We start from the raw sequence: 17,457 nt of genomic DNA on the forward strand, positions 1-17,457 counted from the left end.
AAGCTAGGGATCAAGGGGAACCTACATATCAAATTTGAGAAAGATCCTCAAGTTATTCCTGAGAAATAGTATTAACAAACCTTCAATGTCAAAAATCAAAGATGACTGTCGGTAGGCTTTTTTGTTTAACTTGATCAGTTTCAAAAGTAAACATGAACAATAAAGGATAGTGGGGAACCTGCATTGGCTGGCCCCAAAATAAAATTTGGGCAAGTAAATAATTTGAAGCACTGGCCCAAATGACATATTGGTGGCCCAAATAATTTTGGGAAGAAATATTTCCACAGCATTTAACACAATGCTTTAGTACATTTAAATTACATATAATATGACAATGTTTGTAATATGTAAAACAGAATAAAACATTATATTTTTAATTCTTCAACCCTAGTAGTTAAAACTCGACATGATCCACTCCATTCAGGTCTTTAGTATTTCCCAAAGAAATACACAAAACTCGCACCTCGAAGAAAACACCCTGGCCGTATTTATATAGAAAATCTGAAAAAAAATCATCACGTTTTCTAAATCACAGACAGTTAGATTCAAATCGAAGAAATGACAAATGAAAAATGTACTGCCCCCCAGTTAATGTGGAAGGGACTATAATTTCTTTTATCCATAAATTTTGCGACAGTCGCCGAAACTATTTTTGTTGGGCCAGTGACTACCTTACTTTTGACATTTTTTGGTCACCCGAGCAAGACTTTAATCGCCATTGGCGAGCGGGAGACCGTCCATTTCAGGCACTGCTGCACAACAAGGGAACAAGGGGAACCTACATATAAAATTTGAGACAGATCCCTCTAGTACTTCCCGAGAAATAGCCATAACAAACTTTCACTATCAAAATCCAAGATGGCTGCCTATCGGCCATGTTGTTTATCTGATCAGTCTCAAAAGTTGCCCTGCATACCTAGAGATCAAGGAGATCCTACATATAAAATTTGAGAAAGATCCCTCTACTCCTTCCCGAGAAATAGCGATAACAAACTTTCAGTATAAAATCCAAGATGGCTGCCTGTCAGCCATGTTGTTTATCCGATCAGTCTCAAAAGTTGCCCTGCGCAACAAGGGGCCAAGGGGAACCTACATATAAAATTTGAGAAAGATCCCTCTTGTACTTCAGACGAAATAGCGGTAACAAGAACTGTTTACGGACAGACGACGGACAATGGACGGACGGACCATGGACCACGGACGCAGGGTGATTTGAATAGCCCACCATCAGATGATGGTGGGCTAAAAAGTGGTCTATTTATATCTACACAGTGGTCTCTTAATACATGTCCAATTAATAAAAAAAAAATCCCTATATTAATGGCAGCATACAAAGTTGTCTCTTAGTAGAGGTGGTCACATGAGAATGTTTGACTGTACAGTAATTAATACCTGTGAAAGGATTGTTACTCAAATACTTGGTCAACCTTCTTAAAGCTGTATATTCAATTTTTCTGTTGATCATATATTTGATAATTAAATGTCTTATGCAAGTTTGTTAAGTCACAATAAATAGTCTACTTAATTACCATACAATGTATCTATATATAATAAATTATGTCCGACGTACTTGGTGGTCCTCTAGCTTGCCCTCTAGAGATGAGTGATTGCGAATGGCATCGTCCCTCTCCTTCCTCATGGCACTGACTTCTTTGTGAGTCTTTTCCAGGGATTCCTCCAGAGTTTCCTTCTGTAATGGGATAAAGATTTATGTAAGACATTCACTTAACCTGCATATTCTAAAGATTTTTGTTTTGTAATGGGAAAAAGTTTTAGGTTAGATTCAAACTGTTTCTTTTTATCAGTTAGCCCTTTTACCCCTATGTTACTTTAGTAGACCCTACCATGCATTTATATGGATGAGTCCATTATGGTCTACAGTGGTGAAAAGGTTAATCCTAGATGATAGTTACTGTGAAATGACTAATTTTTGCAGGGTTTTTGAAATAGTACAATTAGCGGTTAATCCTCAGCCACAAACTCATAGTCCATAAAGTAATTACAAATTTGACATAAAGCTATTCTCTGCATGAGTGGGTACTCATAACCCACAAATTAATGTACCCATAAAAAGGTATTTTTTTGGGACACCACAAAATTTGAGCCCCTCAAAAATATTTTATTTCAAATTAATAGGAAATATTAATCTCCTTCATATACCAGAGCTGGGATCATAGGCTAACTTGTGATTTGTTCGCATTGAAACAGATATGTATTCATGTTCAAAGTGATGTAACACTATACATACACCCACAGATCATCCCAGACCTACCTTTTGCTGCCATTTGGTCCTATCATCTGAGAATTCTTCTTTTAAATGGCGGACTTTCTGTTCTAAGTCTAGTATCATCACATCCTTCATCTTCATCTGCTGCTCAAACTGACCCCTGTCAAGTAAATTTTGTATATTTACACTCACAAACTGACCCCTGTCAAGTAAATTTTGTATATTTACACTCACAAACTGACCCCTGTAGAGTAAATTTTATAGATTTACACTCAAGCTGAGCCCTGTTGAGAAAATGTATATTTACACTCAAACAAGTATGAGAGTTCAAAACAAACAAGAAAATTCCAATTTAAACTATCTTGTTTCTGGTAAAGTAACATAATTGTTACCTTTAACATGTGTTGACAATGAAAAAAAACTTAATTTTCAAAAAACTGACATAAACATATAATATGAAACAAAACATAAATTCAAAATTTCTTCAAAATTAGTTTTCATTACTTTAGTTACAACAAATGATACATTTCAATGAACATTTTGCACTTAACCGTGCTTTCAGATGTTCTAGTGTCAAGCAGGTTGAAAAAGTCAAGGGAAAGACCCCATTTGACTATCAAATAGAGCATGTTGATCACTGAGGACTGTTCTACATTATACAGTATTACATATGTACACAGGTGCCAAGAAAAGCCAACAATATGGATGACACAAACTGGATTCTGACATAAACGCTTTTTAATATTCTTGCTGACAGATTATAGACCACTTATGATAATGTATACTTTACAGTTGCATGTTCAAATATAATTCACTTTTTTTTTTCCATATGAAGTAAAAATCAAGAAACATTAAAAAAAAAAAAAAAATGATCATGTGAAAAACAAAGTTGTTACACAATTTAAAAAAGGGGGTTAAGTAAATCTAGACATAATGAGCTATTCTCATCAAACATTTAATTACCCTTACAACATTCAATTATTACAATAAATTATTAATTCAGAAATCAGCCAATCTGAGTTATATTACACTTTATACACAATAGCATGCAGTTATAGGAGCTTAAGCTGTTATCTACTATACATGAGAAACTAATGAAATAAAAAAAAGTAAAAATGTCCTATAGCAGAGAAAGCTCTTTAAATGACTGCAATGAAAGTTTGAAAGATGAACTGTAAACAAGAGATCCCAGAAGGATCTTGGCGCCCGCCATGGAAGGATTTTCATCAGATCTACAAAAGAAGTCTATATACCTGTCAGCCATTTTGTTTTTCCAATCAGTCTCAAAAGTAAACACACACAGTTATAGATTAAGGGAAACCTGCCTATCATATCTGAGTAAGATCCCTCCAGTTTTTTCTGAGAAATAGAGAAAGCAAACTTTTACTCTCAATATTCAAAATGGCCACCAGCTAGCCATTTTGGTTTTCTAATCAGTCTAAAAAGTAAACTTGCACAACTACACACTGTTATATGCAGGAAACTTAGATATCAAATTTGAGAAAGATCCCTTCTGTGCTTTTTGAGAAATACTGCTAACAAACTTTAACTCTCAAAATTCAAGATGACAACCTATCGCTCTCATCTTGATTTTTCGATCATTCCATCAATTTGATATGCATAACTAGGGACCATGGTAAACTCTCAAGTGAAACTTGAGAAAAAATCCCTCCAGTACTTTCTGAGAAACAAGGCTAACAAACTTGAAATTAGAAACAAATCAAATTTTGGTTTTGAAATCGAAATGGAGTGTGATAATAAAAACAACAGTAAGCTGAAACGTGAAGTGAGTACTAACAATAGATTTACAACTATGGATACAGTAAAGGACACGTACCAGGAAATACCAAAGGAGCTGAATGATGAAGAAAGTAAAGCCATGTAAATAAGCGGAGTGATAAATAAATTATGGACATAGAAATGAGTTGAAGGATGAAGATATGATAAATGTCAGACACAGAAGCTTACTTCATATGGTATCATATAGAAACAAGAAAATAAGGAAAAAAACAAAGGTCGAAAACCATGAAACAATATGACAACATCGGTGGAAAATGAAGTGCATGGTGACTAGCAGGAAGTGCAATGTAAGAGGAGTACAAGGCTGGTGTACAGGCAGTGATACGTGTGAGGTAGGACCCCTCCAACAGACGGGCTACATGTCATACTCTATCATGGCTAGCTGAGACTGCAGAGTCACAGTTTGCTTCCTGGCATTATTCGCCCGTTCTGACGCAGACTGCATCTGTTTTTCGTGTTCGGTGGTCATTGATGAGATTCTGTAAGAAAACAGATGAAGCAAGCACATGCATTAGTTAACGCTTGAGCATTAACGTTAACATCACTAAGTGAATGAGGGGTGAAATATGTACAGGGCCATGTCAGAAGTATATACACAGGGTCAACTCAGAAAACAGCGTTTAACCAGATATACAAGTTATATAGACTTTCTTAATCAGACCACTCTAATATCAATCAAAACACATAACTGTGCATGAGGATAATAAAACAGGATTTTTTTTTTTCAGCTTTTTTTTTTTATTTCCTTAAACTAGCTACAAAGAAAGTGAATTGTCTAGGGTTGCTGTGAATTTTTCTCAGGATTTTCCAAATCCTTTCCCTTAAAATTGGAGTTTTGTTTTTTCCTTTTTTAAACTATTTGATCTGACATAACCCTGATTTACTGCTAGCAAGAAACTTAATATCAGACATAACATACATGTTCATCACATTAAACTTTAATAAAAGTTAGAAATATACATGAAGTCAATTCCTATAGTTGAGTAACTGTCAAATCACATCCAATTTTACACTAATAACACATGTTAGGCCTGCTGTGTTAGAGGTTAAGTCTGGAGCTGATGAGTTTTAGCTGTTAGGCTGGTGAGTTAGCCACTCTCAAACCCTTCACCTTGAGATAGTCTCCTGGCCATCCTGACCAACAGTGAACAGCACACTTTGGTACGCCCCAAGTTTACTTAGTCTGGGTATTCGAAGAGAAACACACATCTTGTTTTATAAGTTTACTAAATATTACCTTCAGTAAAACTAATTCTAAACAGTGATGAAGGAAGTAAGTTGGCTTGTCTTTTGACTATACCAAAAAGTCATTAAATATATAAATGATTTCAATTGGGAAGCCAAGCCACACCACCAGAACATCGCTATTTGGAGTTCACTAGTGTGTTTACTATGGAGTATATCACAGCGCCCAGTCAATGAGGTCATTACTGTAGTTGACGAGGGTAGAGCTTGGAGATCACTGGTGTGTTTACTATGGAGTATATCACAGTGCCCAGTCAATGAGGACATTGCTGTAGTTGACGAGGGTAGAGCTTGGAGATCACTGGTGTGTTTACTATGGAGTATATCACAGTGCCCAGTCAATGAGGACATTGCTGTAGTTGACGAGGGTAGAGCTTGGAGATCACTGGTGTGTTTACTATGGAGTATATCACAGTGCCCAGTCAATGAGGACATTGCTGTAGTTGACGAGGGTAGAGCTTGGAGATCACTGGTGTGTTTACTATGGAGTATATCACAGTGCCCAGTCAATGAGGACATTGCTGTAGTTGACGAGGGTAGAGCTTGGAGATCACTGGTGTGTTTACTATGGAGTATATCACAGTGCCCAGTCAATGAGGACATTGCTGTAGTTGACGAGGGTAGAGCTTGGAGATCACTGGTGTGTTTACTATGGAGTATATCACAGTGCCCAGTCAATGAGGACATTGCTGTAGTTGACGAGGGTAGAGCTTGGAGATCACTGGTGTGTTTACTATGGAGTATATCACAGTGCCCAGTCAATGAGGACATTGCTGTAGTTGACGAGGGTAGAGCTTGGAGATCACTGGTGTGTTTACTATGGAGTATATCACAGTGCCCAGTCAATGAGGACATTGCTGTAGTTGACGAGGGTAGAGCTTGGAGATCACTAGTGTGTTTACTATGGAGTATATCACAGTGCCCAGTCAATGAGGACATTGCTGTAGTTGACGAGGGTAGAGCTTGGAGATCACTGGTGTGTTTACTATGGAGTATATCACAGTGCCCAGTCAATGAGGACATTGCTGTAGTTGACGAGGGTAGAGCTTGGAGATCACTGGTGTGTTTACTATGGAGTATATCACAGTGCCCAGTCAATGAGGACATTGCTGTAGTTGACGAGGGTAGAGCTTGGAGATCACTAGTGTGTTTACTATGGAGTATATCACAGTGCCCAGTCAATGAGGACATTGCTGTAGTTGACGAGGGTAGAGCTTGGAGATCACTGGTGTGTTTACTATGGAGTATATCACAGTGCCCAGTCAATGAGGACATTGCTGTAGTTGACGAGGGTAGAGCTTGGAGATCACTGGTGTGTTTACTATGGAGTATATCACAGTGCCCAGTCAATGAGGACATTGCTGTAGTTGACGAGGGTAGAGCTTGGAGATCACTAGTGTGTTTACTATGGAGTATATCACAGTGCCCAGTCAATGAGGACATTGCTGTAGTTGACGAGGGTAGAGCTTGGAGATCACTGGTGTGTTTACTATGGAGTATATCACAGTGCCCAGTCAATGAGGACATTGCTGTAGTTGACGAGGGTAGAGCTTGGAGATCACTGGTGTGTTTACTATGGAGTATATCACAGTGCCCAGTCAATGAGGACATTGCTGTAGTTGACGAGGGTAGAGCTTGGAGATCACTAGTGTGTTTACTATGGAGTATATCACAGTGCCCAGTCAATGAGGACATTGCTGTAGTTGACGAGGGTAGAGCTTGGAGATCACTGGTGTGTTTACTATGGAGTATATCACAGTGCCCAGTCAATGAGGACATTGCTGTAGTTGACGAGGGTAGAGCTTGGAGATCACTGGTGTGTTTACTATGGAGTATATCACAGTGCCCAGTCAATGAGGACATTGCTGTAGTTGACGAGGGTAGAGCTTGGAGATCACTAGTGTGTTTACTATGGAGTATATCACAGTGCCCAGTCAATGAGGACATTGCTGTAGTTGACGAGGGTAGAGCTTGGAGATCACTGGTGTGTTTACTATGGAGTATATCACAGTGCCCAGTCAATGAGGACATTGCTGTAGTTGACGAGGGTAGAGCTTGGAGATCACTGGTGTGTTTACTATGGAGTATATCACAGTGCCCAGTCAATGAGGACATTGCTGTAGTTGACGAGGGTAGAGCTTGGAGATCACTGGTGTGTTTACTATGGAGTATATCACAGTGCCCAGTCAATGAGGACATTGCTGTAGTTGACGAGGGTAGAGCTTGGAGATCACTGGTGTGTTTACTATGGAGTATATCACAGTGCCCAGTCAATGAGGACATTGCTGTAGTTGACGAGGGTAGAGCTTGGAGATCACTGGTGTGTTTACTATGGAGTATATCACAGTGCCCAGTCAATGAGGACATTGCTGTAGTTGACGAGGGTAGAGCTTGGAGATCACTGGTGTGTTTACTATGGAGTATATCACAGTGCCCAGTCAATGAGGACATTGCTTTCGTTGACGAGGGTAGAGCTTGGAGATCACTGGTGTGGTTACTATGGAGTATATCACAGTGCCCAGTCAATGAAGAACACTGTTGTAGTTGACGAGGGTAGAGCTTGGAGATCACTAGTGTGTTTACTATGGAGTATATCACAGTGCCCAGTCAATGAGGACATTGCTGTAGTTGAGGAGGGTAGAGCTTGGAGATCACTAGTGTGTTTACTATGGAGTAAATCACAGTGCCCAGTCAATGAGGACATTGCTGTAGTTGACGAGGGGAGAGCTTGGAGATCACTGGTGTGTTTACTATGGAGTATATCACAGCGCCCAGTCAATGAGGACATTGCTGTAGTTGACGAGGGTAGAGCACACATTGGTGGGAAAACAAGTCCACTAGTCATAGTGATGGACAAAACTCGACTGGAATTTCATCCTATAGATCTGATATATGGTAATTTGAGACACCTGATCATTGCTGCCCTGGAAGACCTAGACGGCAGTGGACAATACGTACAACTTCTCCACACAAAGACAAGGCAGTGCTCCAGACTTTGAAGAGCATAGCTTACTGTGGGCAGTGTTTAGTGCCTAACCATTGAATGAGTTAACAGTGTGGATTGTATAGCTGTCACTTACTCATAGACTGGGTACAGTTTAATGCTATAAGATAGTGCAGAAAAGTTTTAAGTTATACTAATCCCTGGGATAAGGGCATCTTTTGATGTTTTTAATTCCTAAGATCATGCTACAATAATGCTTTGTGTACTTTTCTCCCTTTTCAGAGGCCATCAAATGCCCAGTCAGACATTTATGTACATCTCAGTACCTGATGGAACTGCATAGATAACATGGACTCAGAGTTAAGGCCTTACAATGGTTGTAGGTACATATAGTGATATATAGGTAGTAAATTCTATGTACTGATATAACTTGGAATTTGGGAAAGCTGGGTAAGGGACCACATGTGTATTTACATTACAACCAACTGTACACAGTCAACAAGGAACACACTATACAACTTTAGTCTTATACATGACACAAATTAAAACCTGTGTGATTTTACAGGGAATTAGTACCAAACTTCCAACACAAGACTTACTTCCTGTACATGGCTAGTTCCTCCTGTTCTCTGTGAGGGGACAACAGTGTGTAAGGTGAGGGGATTGGAGGCAAACAAGTGTGGAATAACTAGTGACACAGGTGGCGCACAATGGCGGGGGACTGATGGCACACCACAAAACACTTGTGACGTAGTGTGATAGTGAGAGATAGTGAGTGATAGTGTGTGCTAAGTGTGTACTAAGTGTGTGGAGGTGACAATGCTCAACTTATTTCTACAGACAATCGTTTGAAGATCAAACCTATTTTTACAATTAATTCTACATATGTTAAAAGCATAGCTTAAAGTTCCTAGATCAGAAAAATTATTGGCGGGGATGACACTAGCATTTATTTTTAACATTTTTAATCAAAGTTTTACAAAGATAGAATCTGAGATTAATATGATCTAGAACAATCTAAATTATCTACACGAAGCTTTAAAAGCCTATAATAAAACAGTAGATTAAAACTGATCGTTATCAAGACTATCCTACAGATTTGTTTTATAAATCTTTAAATCTGTTGCATTTGATAAGCTTGCTTCTTATCAACATATTTTTACTAATAATGAAAATATGCTCATATCTTATAAAATTGGTTTAAAATATAAGAAATGTAACAATTGTATCAGAAATGTATGGGGAAATGACCATGCAATTGTGCTTTCAACAGAATTCAAATAAAAATTACAGCTTTGTATATACATCATATGAAGGGAGGTAACTCTACAATAATACATACTTGTCTTGCTGTTCCCGGATGAGGGTCTCCTTGTCGTGGCTGATGTTGTGTTTAAGAGAAAGAATCTCCTTCTCTAGCTGTAAAACAGACCAGAACTCTATGTACACTGTCTGAACTAATTTCACTTTTAAAACTTAGCTGCCAACAGGAACATGATTGTAAAAATGTCACAACGCTGTCAATACTGACTTCAGAAATATAACTTGTACATAAATGCATTGTTTACAAGTTAATATGCAAGAGATTGCAGTATTTTTCAATGTGTCTTTACAGTCAAAACTAACCAAATTGTATACAACTGAATTCAAATCTCTTCCAAACTTTATTTTATCCTTATATATTTGAATATCTGATACCAAAATCCACAGAAGAAGAATTTCATCAAAACACAGCGTCCATGTGTAATATGGCAAGGTCAGTTGTCCAAGGTAAGGAAGGGGTGTTAGCAGTTTCTGCTTTACATCCCATGGTATGTGCAGGATGTCACAATGGGACAACAATGTGACGACATAAAATCTGGAAGCAGAAATTGAGAGACTTTTCTGTGTCCCCTGAGCTATTCTAGTGATTGGAGTAAGAGAAAAACACTCCTTCATGCCCAGGGGTGTAGGAAAGGGTAATTAAAAGTCTCATGAAAGAGTGGTCCACAAATTTACCTCGTGTATTTTCTGTGATTTCTGTGTGATGTCAGCACTCATTTCCTGCATACATCGTTCCAGGGTGTGAACAAGCATTCCAGGTGCCTGTTTACTCGCTGGGTCAGAATCAAAGAACGGACGCCCACGCTTCCTCTCAGCATCCACTAGGATCTGTCTGGTCTGGTTGAGAGCTGTGTCGGACAGGTACTTGTCTCTCGTATTGTCATCCATCTGTCTCCCGGCATCACCCAATGCCTGACAACAGTTCATATCTCATTATATACAGTAAAGAAAAATCCATCCGTCTCCCGGCATCACCCAATGCCTGACAACAGTTCATATCTCATTATATACAGTAAAGTACAATCCATCCATCTCCCGGCATCACCCAATGCCTGACAACAGTTCATGACAACAGTTCATATCTCATTATATACAGTAAAGTACAACCCATCTGTCTCCCGGCATCACCCAATGCCTGACAACAGTTCATATCTCATTATATACAGTGAAGTACAATCCATCCATCTCCTGGCATCACCCAATGCCTGACAGCAGTTCATATCTCATTATATACAGTAAAGTACAATCCATCTGTCTCCCGGCATCACCCAATGCCTGACAACAGACGGTTCATATCTCATAATATACAGTAAAATACAATCCATCTGTCTCCCGGCATCACCCAATGCCTGACAACAGTTCATATCTCATTATATACAGTAAAGTACAATCCATCTGTCTCCCGGCATCACCCAATGCCTGACAACAGACGGTTCATATCTCATAACATACAGTAAAATATAATCTTTTCATCTTCTACAAACAGTTTTTTTATGAGATTTTCTCCCTTGAACTATTTACACCATTTTTCTCTTGCATATGAGAGGGGCATAGGCACTGTGAAAGCACTCTGTACATAGCCTATGTGATTAGGTGTTCAATATCATGTTAAGTTTTTAGATGTAAAAAACAGATAAATGACATTACAGTAAGAAGATTGAGTGACTGATTTTGCATTCTGTTTCACCTCTTACATCTGAAAACATTCGCACCAGCTTTTCTAGTTTCAAAACCCCCCTATTTCGTCTTTGCGTATTGCAGAGTTATCTGCTCTTGTGAGCAGGTATGGATTGTTACGTCATTGAGAGGAACGTCATCAAAGAAAACGACGTAATTTTCTCACACAAACCAATGATGTAACAATCAATACCTGCTCACAAGAGAAGATAACTCTACAATAGGCAAAGACGCAATTGCTTTAGCTGTAGTAAATATATTATTATTTTGAACTTATTTTTTTATTGGTTTGACCGTGTTTCATGGAATTTTACAATAAATGTATCACAACGTCAATTATTTAGGTACTACCAGTGCCAACACTACACAATTATATCATAACAATGTTAGCCCCTCACCTCCTCCTGGGCCCGACACTTCTCTGTCAGCTGATGTACCTGACCCTGCATCTTTGCCAACAAAGTCTCCTGATTGGCCGATTCCTTTACTCTGGCAATAGAAATACATTTATATTAATCTTTTTAGTTCACTTAGTTAGTATTATAACTTTGGTATAACAATACAGTACCATATACAATGTATGATTAGTGCTACATTGAGTTACCTCCCTTCGCTAACTCCATGGTTTCAAGTCAAAGTTGATGGACAACAATGAGCATATAAGATGGTACCTGCATCTTTTAAAGCTTTAATATGGTAACATGTCACTTTAAAAACTTTCAAATGTGGCTGGATGTGAAATGGACAACATAAGGGAAAGACTACATGTTTCACTGCAAATGTGGTGCCAAACTTAAGTATTAGGGTAGTACAACACAATTACTTAGGTAATCATTAGATCTCTACAACTAAAACCTGTTCTACTGTCAACTAACTAGAAATACACAGCATGAACATTTAAACACATGAGTTGCATGTGGAAAACTGCACTTTATACATTCTATCAAATTAAAAAATTCAGAAACTTTAAACAAGTACCAATCCTCAACAACATCACTGCAATTAAGCCTTTTCTAATGGTGTTTATATGAGTGGGTGTTAATGACGAGCCATACCGTAAGTCTAGGACAGCCTCTCTGTTTGTCACTGTCTCGTGGTGTTTATATGAGTGGGTGTTAATGACCAGTCATACCGTAAGTCTAGGACATCCTCTCTGTTTGTCACGGTCTCATGGTGTTTATATTGGTGGGTGTAAATGACCAGCCATACCGTAAGTCTAGGACAGCCTCTCTGTTTGTCACTGTCTCGTGGTGTTTATATTAGTGGGTGTTAATGACCAGTCATACCGTAAGTCTAGGACATCCTCTCTGTTTGTCACGGTCTCATGGTGTTTATATTGGTGGGTGTAAATGACCAGCCATACCGTAAGTCTAGGACAGCCTCTCTGTTTGTCACTGTCTCGTGGTGTTTATATTAGTGGGTGTAAATGACCAGTCATACCGTAAGTCTAGGACAGCCTCTCTGTTTGTCACTGTCTCGTGGTGTTTATATTGGTGGGTGTAATTGACCAGCCATACCGTAAGTCTTGGAGAGCCCCTCTGTTTGTCACTGTCTCGTGGTGTTTATATTAGTGGGTGTAAATGACCAGTCATACCGTAAGTCTTGGAGAGCCTCTCTGTTTGTCACTGTCTCGTGGTGTTTATATTAGTGGGTGTAAATGACCAGTCATACCGTAAGTCTAGGACAGCCTCTCTGTTTGTCACTGTCTCGTGGTGTTTATATTGGTGGGTGTAATTGACCAGCCATACCGTAAGTCTTGGAGAGCCCCTCTGTTTGTCACTGTCTCGTGGTGTTTATATTAGTGGGTGTAAATGACCAGTCATACCGTAAGTCTTGGAGAGCCTCTCTGTTTGTCACTGTCTCGTGGTGTTTATATTAGTGGGTGTAAATGACCAGTCATACCGTAAGTCTAGGACAGCCTCTCTGTTTGTCACTGTCTCGTGGTGTTTATATTGGTGGGTGTAATTGACCAGCCATACCGTAAGTCTTGGAGAGCCCCTCTGTTTGTCACTGTCTCGTGGTGTTTATATTAGTGGGTGTAAATGACCAGTCATACCGTAAGTCTTGGAGAGCCTCTCTGTTTGTCACTGTCTCGTGGTGTTTATATTAGTGGGTGTAAATGACCAGTCATACCGTAAGTCTAGGACAGCCTCTCTGTTTGTCACTGTCTCGTGGTGTTTATATTGGTGGGTGTAATTGACCAGCCATACCGTAAGTCTTGGAGAGCCCCTCTGTTTGTCACTGTCTCGTGGTGTTTATATTAGTGGGTGTAAATGACCAGTCATACCGTAAGTCTTGGAGAGCCTCTCTGTTTGTCACTGTCTCGTGGTGTTTATATTAGTGGGTGTAAATGACCAGTCATACCGTAAGTCTAGGACAGCCTCTCTGTTTGTCACTGTCTCGTGGTGTTTATATTGGTGGGTGTAATTGACCAGCCATACCGTAAGTCTTGGAGAGCCCCTCTGTTTGTCACTGTCTCGTGGTGTTTATATTAGTGGGTGTAAATGACCAGTCATACCGTAAGTCTTGGAGAGCCTCTCTGTTTGTCACTGTCTCGTGGTGTTTATATTAGTGGGTGTAAATGACCAGTCATACCGTAAGTCTAGGACAGCCTCTCTGTTTGTCACTGTCTCGTGGTGTTTATATTGGTGGGTGTAATTGACCAGCCATACCATAAGTCTTGGAGAGCCCCTCTGTTTGTCACTGTCTCGTGGTGTTTATATTGGTGGGTGTAATTGACCAGCCATACCGTAAGTCTTGGAGAGCCCCTCTGTTTGTCACTGTCTCGTGGTGTTTATATTAGTGGGTGTAAATGACCAGTCATACCGTAAGTCTTGGAGAGCCTCTCTGTTTGTCACTGTCTCGTGGTGTTTATATTAGTGGGTGTAAATGACCAGTCATACCGTAAGTCTTGGAGAGCCTCTCTGTTTGTCACTGTCTCGTGGTGTTTATATTAGTGGGTGTAAATGACCAGTCATACCGTAAGTCTTGGAGAGCCTCTCTGTTTGTCACTGTCTCGTGGTGTTTATATTAGTGGGTGTAAATGACCAGTCATACCGTAAGTCTTGGAGAGCCTCTCTGTTTGTCACTGTCTCGTGGTGTTTATATTAGTGGGTGTAAATGACCAGTCATACCGTAAGTCTTGGAGAGCCTCTCTGTTTGTCACTGTCTCGTGGTGTTTATATTAGTGGGTGTAAATGACCAGTCATACCGTAAGTCTAGGACAGCCTCTCTGTTTGTCACTGTCTCGTGGTGTTTATATTGGTGGGTGTAATTGCCCAGCCATACCATAAGTCTTGGAGAGCCCCTCTGTTTGTCACTGTCTCGTGGTGTTTATATTGGTGGGTGTAATTGACCAGCCATACCGTAAGTCTAGGACAGCCTCTCTGTTTGTCACTGTCTCGTGGTGTTTATATTGGTGGGTGTAATTGACCAGCCATACCGTAAGTCTAGGACAGCCTCTCTGTTTGTCACTGTCTCGTGGTGTTTATATTGGTGGGTGTAATTGACCAGCCATACCGTAAGTCTAGGACAGCCTCTCTGTTTGTAACTGTCTCGTGGTGTTTATATTGGTGGGTGTAAATGACCAGTCATACTGTAAGTCTAGGACAGCCTCTGTGTTTGTCACTGTCTCGTGGAGTTTATATTAGTGGGTGTAAATGACCAGTCATACTGTAAGTCTAGGACAGCCTCTGTGTTTGTCACTGCCATACCGTAAGTCTAGGACAGCCTCTGTGTTTGTCACTGTCTCGTGGAGGTTATATTAGTGGGTGTAAATGACCAGTCATACTGTAAGTCTAGGACAGCCTCTGTGTTTGTCACTGTCTCGTGGGGTTTATATTAGTGGGTGTAAATGACCAGTCATACCGTAAGTCTAGGACGGACTCTCTGTTTGTCACTGTCTCGTGGTGTTTATATTGGTGGGGGTAAATGACCAGTGATACCGTAAGTCTAGGACAGCCTCTCTGTTTGTCACTGTCTCGTGGAGTTTCCCCTTCAGCTCCTCTATATTACTACGGAACTGCCTTTTCTGTAACTCTGATTGGTCATTTGCCTGAAAACACAATATGTATGATATCAATATAAAATTCTGAGAAGGAATAATTTTTAATATAGTTTCATTTCAGTTGCAGAAAGTCAATGCTCAGAACACTCTTTATAAAGATGAAATAATCTGAGAAAAAAATATCTCCAAAGAATAAAGCAATTCGGCATTCTCTGTGAAGCCACAAAAAGGTATGAAATAGGTTCTCTTTAATATCAAATTTTACAGGAAGTTAAATCTGTGATTTTTTAAGTTCGTAGTTATCAATTATGTTTACGTTTTAGAAATAAACCTCTTCTACACTTCAATATAATAAAATATTTACAACTCATAGAACTTTAGTTCAACTTTTATTTCGTTTTTAATATGTTATAATAAACTAACTGATGTTGCAGTCTGTTTTTGTTTATTAGTCAGTATTAGAAACACAAATATTCTCTTTACAAACAATACGTAATTGTGTGTAGGATAAAACGTATTGAGGTATCCTCAACATTATTATCAATTAAGTCTTAAGTTGATCTTGAACTATCGGCTGTCAACCACACAAAAAAGAGTGTTATCCCCGTGCATTTTTTAAACAGTTTAGTATATGTACCATGTTCCTAGTTTGTTTTACTGTTCTACTTCCAAAAACTCACTCCAATGTTTATTGTAAATTTAACTCTTTATTGTAATGTTTTAATTGGATTGAGTATACATCTGTTCTTTCAATGCATAAAATACAATGTCACAATTTTATAACATAGTTTCCATCACATTGCTGACAATTTTTCACAATGTCATGAGTTGTTAAAGACATGCAATGTCAGTATCTAGACAAACAGCACTATAGATAACAACTATCATGTTACATTACTCCAGATGTCATATGCCAAACAAGGAATTAAATCAAGTCAGCAGAATTCAAAACCGTTAAATTTGTTAAACTCATGCAGACATTCACAAAATCAACCAACATGGCAAACTGTTCTACTTCATGTTATGATTAACATTATCAATAAGACTATTTTGCTGTCAGTATCTTTACATCACAGCTGACAATCAGACCTCTAGGTAATAGTCCTGCAAAGTTTGTTGAAGTCGAGCAAGTCGCGGATATTGGATTTGTACAAATTCTTCAGCAGGTGTTAACTATAAACAAATACAAGTACAAGATACACCACTAACAATGTATCAGCTTGTTACAATAACATGGACTATTCAAAAGTTTCCCAAGTTCCTTGTGAGATGAATATGAACAATTCAAAGTATGATGAGCAACCGCTAGTCCCCCAGTTCTTGATAAACAAATAACAAATGACAATAACTTTATAATGTTGGGAATGAGACCTGACTTTAGTGGGTGACAATTGATATACACAGGACAAAAAGATGTCTTGTGAACAAAGGGCAGTAACTCTGTATATAACGGGGCAGGAAACTTTCATATGCAACACTTTCACGAGGCAATTACATACAATGTACAAAGTTTTGCATTTGTAGGCGACTGAGTATATGAGATGCAACCTAGACAAATTAACACCCAGTGAACAAAGGACCATACCTCTGTATAAATATAATTGGCCATAAAACTAAATTTCAGTATTTGACACTCCACCAGTCCAAGAGGTTTCCACTGCTAACCAATTAATGCAGGATTGTCTTAAAGCCCTTGAACCCAAAAAACATGTTAAATAGCACTGAGTAAAAAATTAGTGTACTTTTACTACTTTAATTAAAAAAAATAATATTCAAAAGCTACAAGTGATTTATTTCTACACTGATGACCACAATAAACTTCAGGCCATGACCCGTGAGTCAGTCTGTGTCTGATGAAAGCCTCTTTACCATAACGACATAAAGTGGACAGAGCTTTGTGTCTCTGATACATTGTCACACCCACCTCCTGTAACCTCCGTCTCAGATCTGTGACCTGCTCCTGGGAATCCTTAAGGGCCTTCTCCAAGTGGGATCTATTGACAAACACAAACTGATGTAAATAATATAGTAGACAAAGTAGATCCTCACCCTGTTTATATAGTGGGATCTATTGACAAACACAAACTGGTGTAAATAATATAGTAGACAAAGTAGATCATCACCCTGTTTATATAGTGGGATCTATTGACAAACACAAACTGGTGTAAATAATATAGTAGACAAAGTAGATCATCACCCTGTTTATATAGTGGGATCTATTGACAAACACAAACT

General features: G+C 38.9%; 1 protein-coding gene across 9 annotated transcripts in view; it reads right to left on the reverse strand.

Moving 5' to 3' along the window:
- Window positions 1–17,457, reverse strand: part of LOC110464740 (coiled-coil domain-containing protein 158-like) — a 74,522-nt gene that overhangs the window by 35,728 nt on the left and 21,337 nt on the right. For 6 of the 9 annotated variants that reach the window (XM_021520103.1, XM_021520108.1, XM_021520107.1 and 3 more), the window contains 8 exons: window positions 17,147–17,216; window positions 15,161–15,270; window positions 11,615–11,705; window positions 10,215–10,451; window positions 9,559–9,635; window positions 4,396–4,506; window positions 2,273–2,387; window positions 1,571–1,690 (listed from right to left, as the gene is read on the reverse strand). In XM_021520103.1, the coding sequence (XP_021375778.1) occupies window positions 1,571–1,690; window positions 2,273–2,387; window positions 4,396–4,506; window positions 9,559–9,635; window positions 10,215–10,451; window positions 11,615–11,705; window positions 15,161–15,270; window positions 17,147–17,216 (931 nt within the window). Of the gene's footprint in view, window positions 1–1,570; window positions 1,691–2,272; window positions 2,388–4,395; window positions 4,507–5,138; window positions 5,211–8,815; window positions 8,846–9,558; window positions 9,636–10,214; window positions 10,452–11,614; window positions 11,706–15,160; window positions 15,271–17,146; window positions 17,217–17,457 lie in introns of all 9 variants that reach the window. The other 3 variants (XM_021520104.1, XM_021520109.1, XM_021520110.1) reach the window with 3 other exon arrangements.

This window comes from Mizuhopecten yessoensis, unplaced genomic scaffold, assembly GCF_002113885.1.
Source record: "Mizuhopecten yessoensis strain PY_sf001 unplaced genomic scaffold, ASM211388v2 scaffold11029, whole genome shotgun sequence".
In the NCBI taxonomy this organism is placed as follows: Eukaryota; Metazoa; Mollusca; class Bivalvia; order Pectinida; family Pectinidae; genus Mizuhopecten; species Mizuhopecten yessoensis.